At 48.8% G+C, this 13,458-nt stretch overlaps 1 protein-coding gene across 2 annotated transcripts in view; it reads right to left on the bottom strand.

The window, feature by feature from the left end:
- GRIK4 (glutamate ionotropic receptor kainate type subunit 4) overlaps positions 1 to 13,458 on the bottom strand; it is a 484,233-nt gene that overhangs the window by 8,125 nt on the left and 462,650 nt on the right. For both annotated transcript variants that reach the window (XM_043482502.1, XM_043482503.1), the window contains exon 18: positions 11,609 to 11,737. In XM_043482502.1, coding sequence (XP_043338437.1) covers positions 11,609 to 11,737 — 129 coding nt within the window. The remainder of the gene's footprint in view (positions 1 to 11,608; positions 11,738 to 13,458) is intronic.

The following is a 13,458-nucleotide window of genomic DNA, read 5'->3' as shown; positions in this document are numbered from 1 at the left end:
AGTTTTGGGCACTCTAGAAAAGCTTTTAGATGCTAGGTGGTCTGTCTGTGGTATCTAAAGGAGAAAATGATTGTGCTCTGAATTCACTTTTATCCTCCTGAATATTTACTTGTCATTCCATGAAATTTTGTTTTGTACCACTAAAACCAAGTTCATCAGGATCACCAGTGAACATTTTGTTTCTAATCTATCACAAAATTGCCAGTCCTGAACTTAAATGACTTCTTGTAATAATGACATTGTCAACCAACCCCTTTTTTGCATTTTTTTTCTTTGTCTACACTGTGAGGTTGTTGGGATCTCATTTCCCCCACCAGGGACTGAACCTGGGCCACAGCAGTAAAAGTGCCAAATCCTAACCATGGGACCATCAGGGAGCTTCCTCGTCCTCCTTTTTTTCATGAAGCCATTGCTCTCTGCTCTCCCCCAGTCTTCTCAATTGTCTTTGCCTGCTCTGAAGCATATTCTCCTATTTTCCTGCATTGGGTCTCTTGCCTCTCCTCCATGTACTGTCCTGCTGATTTAACCTCCTAAATGCTTTTCAATTTCTTATCCTTCTGTCTTTCTCTCCTACCACTTCCCTAGCTCAGGCCCCCACCATCTCTTGCCTGGACTTTGGCTGAAGACTCCAAATGATTTCTCTGCACACAGCCTGTCCTTCTCAACTTTACCAGCCATGTAGTTGCCCGAGTGAGCTTTCTGGTCAGAATATTTCTAATACACCGTGTTATCACTCTAAAACTGCATAGAATAATCATTAGTTTAATGTGTATACCTTGAGTTCCCACTAGACTGTGATTCCTTTGAGAGGAGGACCCATGTCTTGTTCAGCTCTGTAAAACCACAATCATGGCCCATCATAAGAGTCAATAAGTGCTTGTTGAAAAAAATGAGCTGACAGAGGATAAGAACATATCACAGGTGTAGAAGCCTGCATTACCCAAAACTTTGGATTTATACTGTGATATGTACTCACTCCTAATCAAATGCTTTTAAATGAATGATAAAGTGGGCCAGCCCTCATCCATTATTCCCAGGTGGCACTATGGGTGAAGAATCCACCTGCCAGTGCAGGAGACAAACCTAAGAGATGACGTAGGTTTGTCCCCTGGGTCGGGAAGATTCCAGGGTCGGGAAGATCCCCTGGGGGAGGAAATGGCAACCCACTCCAGTGTTCTTGCCTGGGAAATCCCATGGACAAAGGAGCGTGGGGGCTACAGTCCGTGAGGTTGTAGAGAGTCAGATATCATGAACAGTCTGAGCACTAGTCCTGCTCCTAGCCTGGTGGACACAGACAGATGGCCCAGACTGTGCTGAACAACTGGCCAAAGGGGGACAGAACATGACGTGGGTGATCCACAATGTGGACTTGACCGTACGTGGTCCTGAGCAGGTGTGGGGCATGGAGCTGGGGGAGAGTTATAAACGAACAGGTGATCTGTGCTGGGATAATCTTGATCAGGTGAGGGAAAGCTTCTTGGAGGAGCTTAGGTTTAAACAGGGCTCTGGTAGAAACCATGAGTCAGTGAAACACCCCACAGCCTCTCTTTCCCAGCTTCTCGAGTTTCAAGACCAGCATGTTAATCAGGGCTGTCAGCTCCAGCTTGCTGACTCCAGGCTGAGTGACATCCCCCCGCCCCCCACCGTAGGAGCAGGGCTTATATACTGCTCGTGCCTTTAGGAACTTATTGGAAAAGGGAGGCAAGAATAGATTGCTGGCAGAGTTGCAGTTGAGAAACAGATGGAGTGGGGAGCGAGCGGGAAGCAGAGTTAGGAGGGAGCAGCGGTTCCGTTAACATCGTCATTAGTCATTCTCCTAGAAGTCAGACGCCTTCCCCGGCTCACAGCCATCACTCAGAGGAGCCTGTCATGTGGACTCCCTCCAGTCTGACCCCAAAGCCTGTGATGTACTCATAGATGCCTCCACACCTGTCCTGGAGTCATCTTATAACCCCCTACCCTCCCTTCTTCAGACAGGACCACAGAGAAGCCATCCAGACAGATGGCTTTCAAACTGAGATTTTCCTGACACTTGAGTTTCTGAGGCTCAGTTGGGTCCCAGAAGTAAGACTATTAAACCGAAATGGAATCAAACTCTCCCCATAAACTCTCGGTGGATTAAAGACTAACTTTGGAGTCATTCACAGATTGCCCAAAAACACAAATGATAGTTGACAAATGCAAATGAAGAACATTGTCTCCGGAACTACAGAGGGGAATGGCCACCTGCAAGGGAGTATCTCTGAATGGATTTGAATCTCCACCCAGCCACCCAGCCACCTGCTCTGCCTTTGGTTCTGACCAGCAAATAGTCACCTCTTGGATTCAGGTGCACATATGTCCCAGACCTTAAAACCCATGCATATCTCCAGATGGTCCTGTGGAAATCTGCAAATGCAAGGCAGGACAATTCGTTTTGAATGGGAGCCTGGGAAGCAAAGAGGCAGAGGCAACAGGAGTCACGTGGCAGGGGCAGAGAGAGGAGAGACTGGCACCAAATCCCTTTAGGAGGCAGTGTATTTTGTCTTTGACATCAGTCAACACATCCTTCTTGAGAAGCTCCCATGAGCTGAGCTCTATGCTAAGTGCTGAACCTTGGTGCAACCTTCCAGACTGACAACATTTGATAAGAACGTGGATTCTTTGACCAATATGATTTTCAAGCACTTACTAATTCAGAGCTTCCTGGTGGCTCAGTGGTAAAGAATCCGCCTGCCAATGCAGGAGACCAGGGTTCGATCCTTGGGTCAGGAAGATCCCCTGCAGAAGGAAATGGCAGCCCACTCCAGTGTTCTTGCCTGGGAAATCCCATGGACAGATGATCCTGGAGGGCTACAGTCCATGGGGTCGCAAAGAGTCAGGCATGACTTAGCAACTAAACAAATAAATAATTCAGAGCCACATTCACCTACATTCATGCAAATATATTAAATGGCCCCATCTCTATGGACCTATTTGTTGTAAATAGCAACTTTACTTGCCCATATATGAGCTGACTTGCAAAACCTTTTCAGAAAACACAAAGTGAATCACCATGTTTGCACCGCTGAGGACGCTGAAACCAAGTCTGCCATTTCTTCTTGCATGGATCATGACATCTGTTGACTAGACCTTAGCAGATTCTGGAGACAGTGATGGCATAAGGGTAGGAAAAGAGACAGAATAGAAGACGGATGGGAAACCCATCTGATAAATTTTGCAATTTAGCAAAATAAAAATTATAGAAGGGGCATTTTACAATTTATCAAAGTATAAGCTTGAGCACCTCGGATCTCATTCAATTCTCATTAAAAATACTATAAAGGAGGTCCACGGTCAGCATTTTATAGTTAAAGAAACAGAAATTCAGAGAACTTCAAGAATTTGCCCAAGTCTTCAGAGCTAAGATGTGAAATCCAGGTAGGTCTGGCTGCCCAGCTAATGTTTATAAAAATAAAACTGACCTTTATGAATGTTTAATATAAGCCAGCTTACCAGGCTAAACAGTTTAATCCAATCCTAACTGTTGCCCTGTGAAATTGGCACTACCCTTGCCTCCATGTTCCAGATAAGGAAACCAAGGTACTGGAGTCAGGTAACTTGCCCAGGACCCCACAGCTGGCAAGCGGAAGTGCCTAATTCAAATGGAAGCCAGAGTCTAAGCCCATATCCCTACCCCATACCACCTCTCCCCGGAGAGTGACTATAGAACTCAACCTGGTTCCCATGACTGAAGTCATTCCTAGGACCACCGCCCCAATCCTGTCCCAAGTGACGGGGAGGGAGGTCCTATGCACAGGCTGTGCTGCTGTTTAGTCCCTCAGTCACGGCCGACTCTCTTGTGACTCCATGGATTTGCAGCCTGCCAAGCTCCTCTATCCGTGGGATTTCTCAGGCAAGAATGCTGGAATGGGTTGTCATTTCCTTTTCCAGGGGTTCTCTCTGACCCAGGAATCCAACTGGTGTCTCCTGCATTGCAGGTGGATTCTTTACCACTGAGCCACCAGGGAAGCCCATGTATGGGCTATGAGTTCCACTTATAAAAGCCCCTTCTCTCCTTGGGAACATTACATCAAATGTTTGGATCAAAGATCCATTGACTTAATCTTGTCTCACTTTGCAGACACAGTGGGGCTGTGGCCTTTATACTCACTGACCTCCTTTGATGCAGACGCACTGGGCCACAGTTCACCTCTGTTCCTGATCACGCTTTCTGCCCGCCCCCCACCCCCCGTCCCAGAGTTTCCCTGTCTCTGAGCAGTCAATCCGATTTGTTTAGGAAGAGGCTTTCTCTGCAAGCATCACTTTGAGACACTATCTAAACTCCCATATTCAGGTTTCCAGTCTTGGCTCTCTCCAGAGAAACTAGAGAACCAGCATAATAGAGCTGGGCCCCCAGGGAAGAAAGAGAAGGGAAAATGTCCCCACAATTCCCCCCACCCCTCTCATTACTCGCCCCACTCTTACTAAGATGTCTCACACTTTCATTCCCGCCATGCCAGACAGCAAACTTCCTGCTCTCTAAGGATTTTGTGAGTCAATGCCACTGGCCTCTATTCCATCCTTGAAAGGGGATCCTGATTTTCACAGCCCGGTGTTGTATTTATGTTCCTTTGAAGCCTGATTGTGAGCTTGTGTTTTTCAAGATAAAAGTATTTAATTTCCTTGGAATTCACCGACTACCTTTTTGTCTGGCGATTGCTCTGCAAAGCCTTCGGTAATCCAATTCCCTTGAATGGGGATGTCGGCCCCTGTGAGTGGCTAGCGATATTTCTTTTTATAGGAGTTGAGTGAGAAAATAAATAAAATGAGTGTTTTTGAAAAGACAAGGCAGAAGAAAATGAAACAGCTTGGAATGAAGCCTGCTTCTTTTTGTAATGCTCCTGTCCTCCACACGATCTGTGTTTTTCAGCTGTGTATGCAGGTAGCCGGTCACTGAGTTACAGGCAGGGAAAGAAATGGGGATAGATGAAGCCAAGGGGTAATGTTGTGGTTCTCATCAGAGCCAAGGAAGATCTGGCAAAAAACAAAAAACTCAGAGTGGTGGCATCAACCCAATGTTAGGATTCTTCTCTGGAATTTGGCAGCGGTGCTGGAGCTATAATATTGGATTAGAAGTGGAGTAGCATCAGATCCTTTTCTTTAAAATGTATCACATTTTAATAGGATAACACAGTAGAAAAGGATTATGCCAGGCACTGTGCATTGTCTGAAACATCCTAATTGATGTCACTCTCAGCTTCAGAGGTCTGTGAGATAAGGACCCCCTTCATAGGTCCCTCCACCTCCATCCCCCTCGGTCTGCTCCATTTTCTCCTCCTTCCTTTAGGTTCATGTGGAAGCCAAGGGGTTCCAATCAATAAAAGAAAGATACCCTAGGAGCTGCTTTGGAAAGTAAATGAAAAGGACTGCCCTTTTTTCAATTTGAGATGCAAGAAAAAACATGGTCCTGTGGCTCCATTCCTGGCCCCCATGAAAGACTTAAAGGAAGAGAGCTTTCAGGCCATGCTGGTTCCTGTTCTTCTGCCACAGGAGAGGGGAGGTCTGTCAAGCAGAGAGTTACATCCTGGAAGTCTGATGGCTAATTTGTCACACACAAGCCAAGCAGTGGCTCCGGTCCTTCCAGGTTAGTGCTTCTGGCCTGGCTTGGCAGAGGTCACGTGGACTTTTGCTCAGCCAGAAAGGCTTTCAGCCTCTCTGAGTAATGTCTGCTTGGGTTTCAGCCATGACAGAAATGGGGCCACTGCGTTAAACTGGCACCGGCTGCTGTGGCTGGGCTGGGAACCGAAGCCCTGGCTCTTGAGCTGATTTGCACACCATCTCCCACACAGCCCCCGCTTGGACAACACCGCTGATTCATACGGCTCCCCCTTGTACCCAAGGATGACCGCAAGGAGGCAAGTTAGCATCAGCTGGTTGAAAGGACCCGAGCATCTTCTGAAGCACACGAGACCTGGGCAAGGATGACTTCCACTGTTTATTTTCCCTCTTCATCTGCTCAGTTCTCTTCTCCGTGCCAGGGAACATTCAGTCCCCAATTGCAGAGTGGGGAGAAGCCTCCTGCTCACTTCTTTCCCATCTTCCCTGGGAGCCTGCTTTCCCCGTCTCTCTCCTTCATCCATTCTGAGCTCTGCTGTCAGTCTTCTTAAAACCTCTGTGGAATGGGGAAGAATATCCCAAGCCAACCGCGCTGCAAAAACGACAACTTAATTTTCCTATAAAAGTACCAAATGTCTACCTCAGGCTCCTATTTTCACCTGATTGCCAAAAACACAGAGATTTCTTTATGTTTAAATTTCACGTTTACATTCAGTTAAATAAAGTGTTTTCTCTGTTCCCCTTTCACTCCTGGATATATTTCAGGTCTGAGGTTAGCAAGGAGATTATGTCATGGGGGTGGAGTTAGGTGTCCTGTCCTAATGCTGGATTAGACTTAGATTTCCAATATCTTTGTTTGGGACCCTGGAAAATTCAGGCCTGTCCCTGCGACCTCTCTGCCCCTGGTCCCCACATGCCATCTCTCATGCCCCCACTCCATGCAGCATGACACATATTTCCGGGGTCTGCTAAACTCTCAAAGCAAGCAAAAATCTCTTTGCCCCTAGGGATTCCCAACAAATCCAGAGTTCTCTCTGGCATTCTGTACCTCTCAGCTGGGCACCAGGCTCTTTCTCAGGGACCCTCCAAATTCTAACACATCCTTTCCTGCTCAGAAACTCCCTGTCTCAGGAGGGCATCTTTTTATCTGGTTTGCAGACTGGGTGGCCTGGGTCTTTGAAGTTTTAGTGTCAGCTTTACACCAAGCTTATTTTCAGGTACTGGCCTTCTGTATTCCAAAATACTTTTTAGCAAATCAAACACCTTGACTTCTAAGAACATTGTGTCTGCTGAGTTGGAACAACTTCTTTTAGAACTTAAAGGCAATATCGCCTCTCTGTTCCTCCCAAGGCAATGACTGTCCCCTGGGACCAGGAATGCCACTGACAACTCAGAACTCCATCCACAACACCTGCTTTCTTGAAGCCACATCTCGTGCCAGAACCTTTGAGGTCTGCCACCAACGTCACCAACTCAGTCCAGCATGCTCTTGGTGTGCCAAGGTGTGTGTAGAGCCCTGGGGTATTCCTAGGACATCTTCCCAGGACATGATTTTACCCGGGGTTTAGGCCAGAAAAGGGTTTTTCCATTACATAAACATGCTTATATTCGGTTGTCAGATGCAACATTCACACGTGTTTTTAGGACAGAACAGAAGACTTTCAGGATATTCCAAACATGTTGGGCTGTTTGAGACGTTTGTGATTGTGTCCCCAGACCCCCCAAGAGTACACACACAGTCTTCTCTGCTGTTCATTTCTTCCATGGGAAAGTTTGGGACACACAGGTTTGCTGTCCACGTGCCTTCACCCAGTTTTCAATGTCCTCTTAACTCCAACCTCACCCTGCTTTTTGAAACCAATTTCTGAGTATGACGGCTGTGCTCCATAATCTTCCTAAAGCTGTGACTTCCTGGGGCTTCCCTGGAGGCCCAGTGGTAAAGAATCTGCCTATGAATGCAGGTAACTTGGGTTCAATCTCTGCTGAGCCTGTGCTCTAGAGCCCAGGAGCTGCAACTACTGAAGCCCATGTGCCCCAGAGACTGTGCTCTGCAACAAGAGAAGCCACTGCAACGAGAAGCCCCCACACAACAACTAGAGAAAAGCCCGTGCAGCAGTGAAGACCCAGCAGAGCCAAAATAAATAAATGAAATAAAAATACATAAACAAAGCTGTAACTCCTAATGATGTTTCATGGTCCAGGCCCCATGTCTCTGTAAACCTTCCCTGAATATTGCTCAGAAGTATTGCCCCGGGGCTTCATAATACCTTCTGTCAAGTTCTATGAAAGCATCTGTGCATTGTGACTGTTACAGTGAAGATCTGCGCCTCTCTCTAGGTGCTGAGCCTCTTAAGGACACGTCTCATTGCTTTTCATACTTTCAGAGCCCAGCACAGCGCCTGATACACAGCAGTCTCCACTGTTTGTTGGAGGCAGTAGGGGCTCGGTAAACACTTTCCATCCACGGCCTGGATGTCAGGGCTGTCTGGAGGAAAACAGACGGGAAGTAGGACCAGTCTGCAGGTCCTTGAGATGATGGCTGATTCATTCATTCCTTTCCATTCCTTTCATCAAGTACTGATGAAAGGTTAAACGATATGCTGGTCACTGGGATAGAAAAATACATATGACAGAGACCCTGTCCTTAAGGTTTTCATAGTCCATAGGGAACAACTATTAACAGAAAACATTAATGTCCTATGTGTTGACCTTAGAAGAGCTATGTAGCCTGGAGGAATACAGGGTGGACAGATAGATGTACTTGTGGACACTATTCAGACCTCAATTGCTTATTTAGATAAAAAATTTAGAATAAAATCACTTCTCATTTCCTTTGAACCAGGTGCCATGCTAAGCATTTAAGATGATTTATCTCATTCGATCTCTGCAATAGCCCAAGGAGGGTCATTATTACTTTTAGCTCTGTTTTCCAGAGAAGGAAACTAAGGCTTAAAGACATTTCACAGTGTAAATAACAAGGCCATCTATGGAGCAGAGTCCACTTGACTCACTATCCATGATTTTGAACCCTGTGCACACTGCCTCAGGGGAGAGAACCAACACAGCGGCTGTAGGCAGAATAGACAGGTGTGCAGGGGGGTGAAGGTTTGATAAGCCCCGTTCTTGGGCAGTGGGGGGATTCCAGTGGACTTTGGGTGAAATCGTGAATGGGAGAGAGACGATCTAAATTGGGGTCCCTGAGGGAAAACCATAAGGTCCCAGCTCCTGAGTCATCATCATGTCCTTGCCAATCTGCTGCCCTCCAAATGTTCCTCTATCGATTACTGGTGAAAATAAACACAAACAAGTACTAAGTGAACAAAGGGCAACGGCCAGGGGCTGGGTTCAGTTGTCAGGGATGAAAGGGGAAACTGGAGAGTTGGGATAACTCAGTAGTGAGTCTCGAGGGGAACCAGGCTCCAAAAGATCAAACAGGATCAGGTTTACAAAGGGAAGGAAAGCAGGGGACCTCACCACCAGCGAGAAGGAGAAGAGGAGGGAGGCTTGGAGCAGCCAGAGCTGGTGGGGTCCCTGCACTTCTCTGAGCCCTTGCTCTTGGCCACCCCTGTTTTGATCAACCTCCCTCATCTACAGCCTCCCTGCCTCCCCACATATGTCTAGTCAGCTGTCAGAGTCAGGGACAACTCTACGGAGTGGAGAGCTCTGGGCGTGAAGGCTACCCAGGAAACCATCACAGCAGTGTCGTTTAACACCTTCGTGTGGCCCAGGGGGACCGCGAGCCTGTCTTCTGACAGCTATCAGTCAGTGGCTTCAATCACACACCCCACAGACTTCACTGAGTGCCTGCTATGTGTCAGTCTCTGCAGGGGAGGCCAGGGACATGGAAGCCGAGGAGACAGGTCCACTCTAAGGTGCCATGGACCAGGCAGAGGACACCAAGAGATGCAACGCAGCATGCTGAGTGCTCAGTCCAAAGTCACAGAAGGCACCCAACCCACTGTGGGGGGGAGAGGGCTGGAGGAGGATCAGGGGCTTTTAGGGTGACAGAAACCTGGACATTTCTCCTGTTTAACTCAGGGTCCCAGGTCCACCTCTCTGTTTCCATTTTAAATTACTCTAGATCAGGACTTCCCTAGTGGTCCAGTGGTTACGATTCCATGTTTCCACTGCAGGGGGCACTGGTTTGATCCCTGGTTAGGGAACTAAGATCCTGCATGCTGCACGGTGCGGCCAAAAAAAAGACTGTATTCTAAATGACTAAGGGCTGCCCCTGTATTCCTGAGCCCGCTCTTTGAAGGATCAAGACGCACACGGAGACACTTAGGAACACAAAGTCACTCCCTCACTGTCTCATCCTGGATAATCGCTCACGCTGAGCCAAGAAGGAAGCACAAGGATCATCCATTTTACTCCTCTGCTGCCTCCCCGGGGGACAGCGTGTATAGGTAAACTCGCTGCATATTTTAGCAAGGCTGCAGTAGATCACTGGGGTGACCAGATGATTTATTGCTCAAACCAGGACATTTGGAGAATGAAAGGGCATTCTAAAAATAACTAACAGGCATTAACTGACCTACAGCAGATATGTACTCCGAGATTGTCCTGGGTAAGCCAGGGTGTATATTCCCCTGACAGAAAATGCTACGTGTTCAGGACCCTCGTGCATGCAAGCTAAGTGGTTTCAGTCATGTCTAACTATTTGCGACCCTATGGACCGTAGCCTGGCAGGCTCCTCTGTCCAGGGGATTCTCCAGGCAAGAACACTGGAGTGGGTTACCACCCTCCAGGGGATCTTCCTGACCCAGGGATTGAACTCATGTCTCCTGTGACACCTGCTTTGCAGGCAGATTCTTGACTGCTGAGCCACAGGGGAAGCCCCGCCTCAACTTCACGGGAGTCAGTGACTGCTCTCTATCCAGCTGGATTTAACATTCATTCATTCATTCATGCAATACAATATCCATGTGCCAGGCCCAGTCGACAGCCCTGTGAGGAAGACAAACTCTGCCCTCATGGAACTTATGTTCTAGAAGAGGCAGAAAGTAAACGGATTAATAGAAAATAATAATATCAGGTAGTGATAAAGCCTGAAGAGAGAAATAAAGCGGTTAAGAGGAGGGGGAGAGGTGTGCAGGGTGGGGACTTGATGGCCCCTCTGAGGGAGCTTCTGAAGGAGCAGGCTTGGGGAGCAGGAAGAAAACGGGGGAAGAGATCAGGTAGGGTCGGGAGTCATAGAAAGCTTGAGTTTTATTCTGAGTGAGATGGGAACCACTGGAAGGTTTGTCCAGGCCAAAGCTGCAATCTCTTTTCTTCCCCTTTGGCTGCACCTCACAGCATGAGGAACTTCCTTGACCAGGGATCGAACCCACTCTCCCTGCAGTGAAAGGGCAGAGTCTTAACCATTGAATCGCCAGGGAAGCCCCCAAGGCTGCAACCTTATGTGCGTCTTAAAAAGAATTACCTTTTTAAGGCTCCTGGTGGAGAGAACACTGTGTGTGTGAGTATGCTAAGTCGCTTCAGTTGTGTCTGACTCTGTGACCCCATGGACTGTAGCCCCCCAGTCTCCTCTGTCCATGGGATCCTCCAGGCAAGAGTACTGGAGTAGGGTGCCATGCCCTCCTCCAGGGGATCTTCCTGACCCAGGGATTGAACCTGAGTCTCTCACATCTAACCTGCACGGGCAGGTGGGTTCTTTACCACTAGGGCCACTGGGAAGCCCCGGAGAGAACTTTGAAGAGGGGCAAAAATGGGAAAATGAAGCCCGGCTGTTGTAATTGTGTGGTTGTGGAGTGCCAGGGACACAGGCCACAGTGGAAGAGGTGGTGCTGGCGCAGAGGGGGTTGGACTCAAGAGACGAGGCAGGGTTAGCATCTCTAGGACTTGGGAGCAGGTGGGAGTGGATACCCTACAGGGAGCTGAGACCTGCAGACAGGGCTGACCCTAGCCAATCCCAGCCTGGCTCTGGGCTCCTTTCAAGGCTAGTTTTCAACCTCTAATGACCTGGGATTTGGAAGCCAGAGACAAACAGCTCTGGTCTCCCAGGCAGGAGGGGGGCCCGGGCCGCCCTTACCTTTGGCTCTGTGATCCTCCTCCTTGGGGCACTTGCCCCCTTCCCACCACTTGCGCTTCAGGATTTCCAGGCGGTTGTTCTCCTGCAGCTGGAGAATGGCCAGATCAAACTCGTCCCGAAAGACGGAGCCTGGGGGTCACAGGGGAGCCCAAAACACAGGATGTGAGTGCCCCGTCTGCATCTCTCTGCTCCCTGGCCAGGCCTCAACCTCCCCGCCGCCCACCCTGCCCATGTAGCGCAGGAGGCAAGGGGCTGGGGTCCCCACAGGAGCACGGCTCTCCACTGTGCTCAGGCTGGGACTCTCCATGGAGAGGACTGCGTTCTGGCTGTAGGTGGGGCACCAGGTATTTCTACTTCCCTTCTCTCCACGCTGACTGGCACGCCCAGCCCACGGCCAAGACCCCACTGTGGGTCAAGTGACAGACAGCTGCGCCTCCCACCTCCCCATCCAGGCACCACTGTATTCTACCTGGGTGAACCCAGCTGCCCACTGGCATGCGGTGAACTGGTTGCAAAAGCTCCCCATCCACCTGCCTCCGGAGGCCAAGGAGGGACATCTTCTGTGACACAAACCTCGCTGTCCATCAGCTGCCTACTTTCTACTTTATTTATATTAGTTTCTCTGCCATTTGTAACTCTCACTACCTTACACCCAACAACTGTTTACCAGGAGCAGCCACCAACAAGAGAAGAGCCATCCAGAGCAAGGGGGAAGCCCCCTCTTCTCTATCTGTGTGGAGAACCCATCTGGGGCATCCCCAACCGTCACAGCTGCCCGCTGGGTGCCCCAGAACCCTGACCTTGTCCACCACCTGTTTACATCGCTCCCCCCACCTCCTCAAACCGAAGGCTTAGTTGAGTGCAATTCTTTTTTAAACTTTCAAATGGAATACCGTCAAGGAGCTCTGGTTCCAGAATTTAGATTTAATCACAGAAACAGGCTTAAACGAAACCATGGAAAGCTCAATGCCCCAGCCCAGGCTGAGGTCTGAAATCATTAAGAAAAAGCTGCCAAGAGGCTGGAAAGCAACTAAGCTACCCAGGTTCTTGTCTAAGCTCTGTGAAGGCCTGCTGCGGGCAGATGGTCCGGGGGAAAGGGCTCAGGTGAAGGATACAGGCAGGAGTTGGAACAAATAGATGACTGCACTCAAACTTTCAACGCACATTGGAATCCCCTGGGGATTTTGCCGACCCTGCAGACTCCGATTCAGTGGGTCTGGGGTGGCGGCTGAGAGTGCATTTCTAACAAGCTCCAAGGTAGTGCCCTCCCGCTGGGCCATGGACTGCCCTTTGACAAGTAAGGAATCAGATCAGTTCCCAGATCGCTTAGGACTCTGACAGCCCATGACTCCAGAGATAGAAACTTCCCTGCTATGGACACAACTATGCTTGGGCATTCAAACCCCAAGCCTGCAGCACTGAACGCAAACTCGGTGAATGTCAACAGCACCTCACATATAGCAGGTACTTAACACACATCTGAAGTGAATGGCTACTTGAACTAACAGATGGTGTTTGATGGTTAGACTAATGAACATTCCAGGTTTATAAAGTAGTATCCACCTGACCAGGCATTTCGAGCAGTTTTCAAGGCATCTTCGCCCCAATCTCTATAGCACACCAAGGGTCCCAGCAAAGGATTATTCTGCTTACTCCGTGTTTGCCTACTTAGCTCCTAAACTACCTACCCATCTCATTCCTTGTTCTGTTTCCCTTTCCTGGGTCCAATCACATTGCTTATTTGTTTACGCCCTTACCTCTCACTTAAGAAGGACACACATGCTTGTCTTTCGGACCTAAATACTGTCTTATCAGTCGACTCTGAAGTGCTCTTCCCAGCCTGATCTGAG

The sequence above is a fragment of the Cervus canadensis genome, chromosome 11 (assembly GCF_019320065.1).
Source record: "Cervus canadensis isolate Bull #8, Minnesota chromosome 11, ASM1932006v1, whole genome shotgun sequence".
Classification (NCBI taxonomy): Eukaryota; Metazoa; Chordata; class Mammalia; order Artiodactyla; family Cervidae; genus Cervus; species Cervus canadensis.
This window is presented reverse-complemented; position numbering and strand designations above follow the sequence as displayed.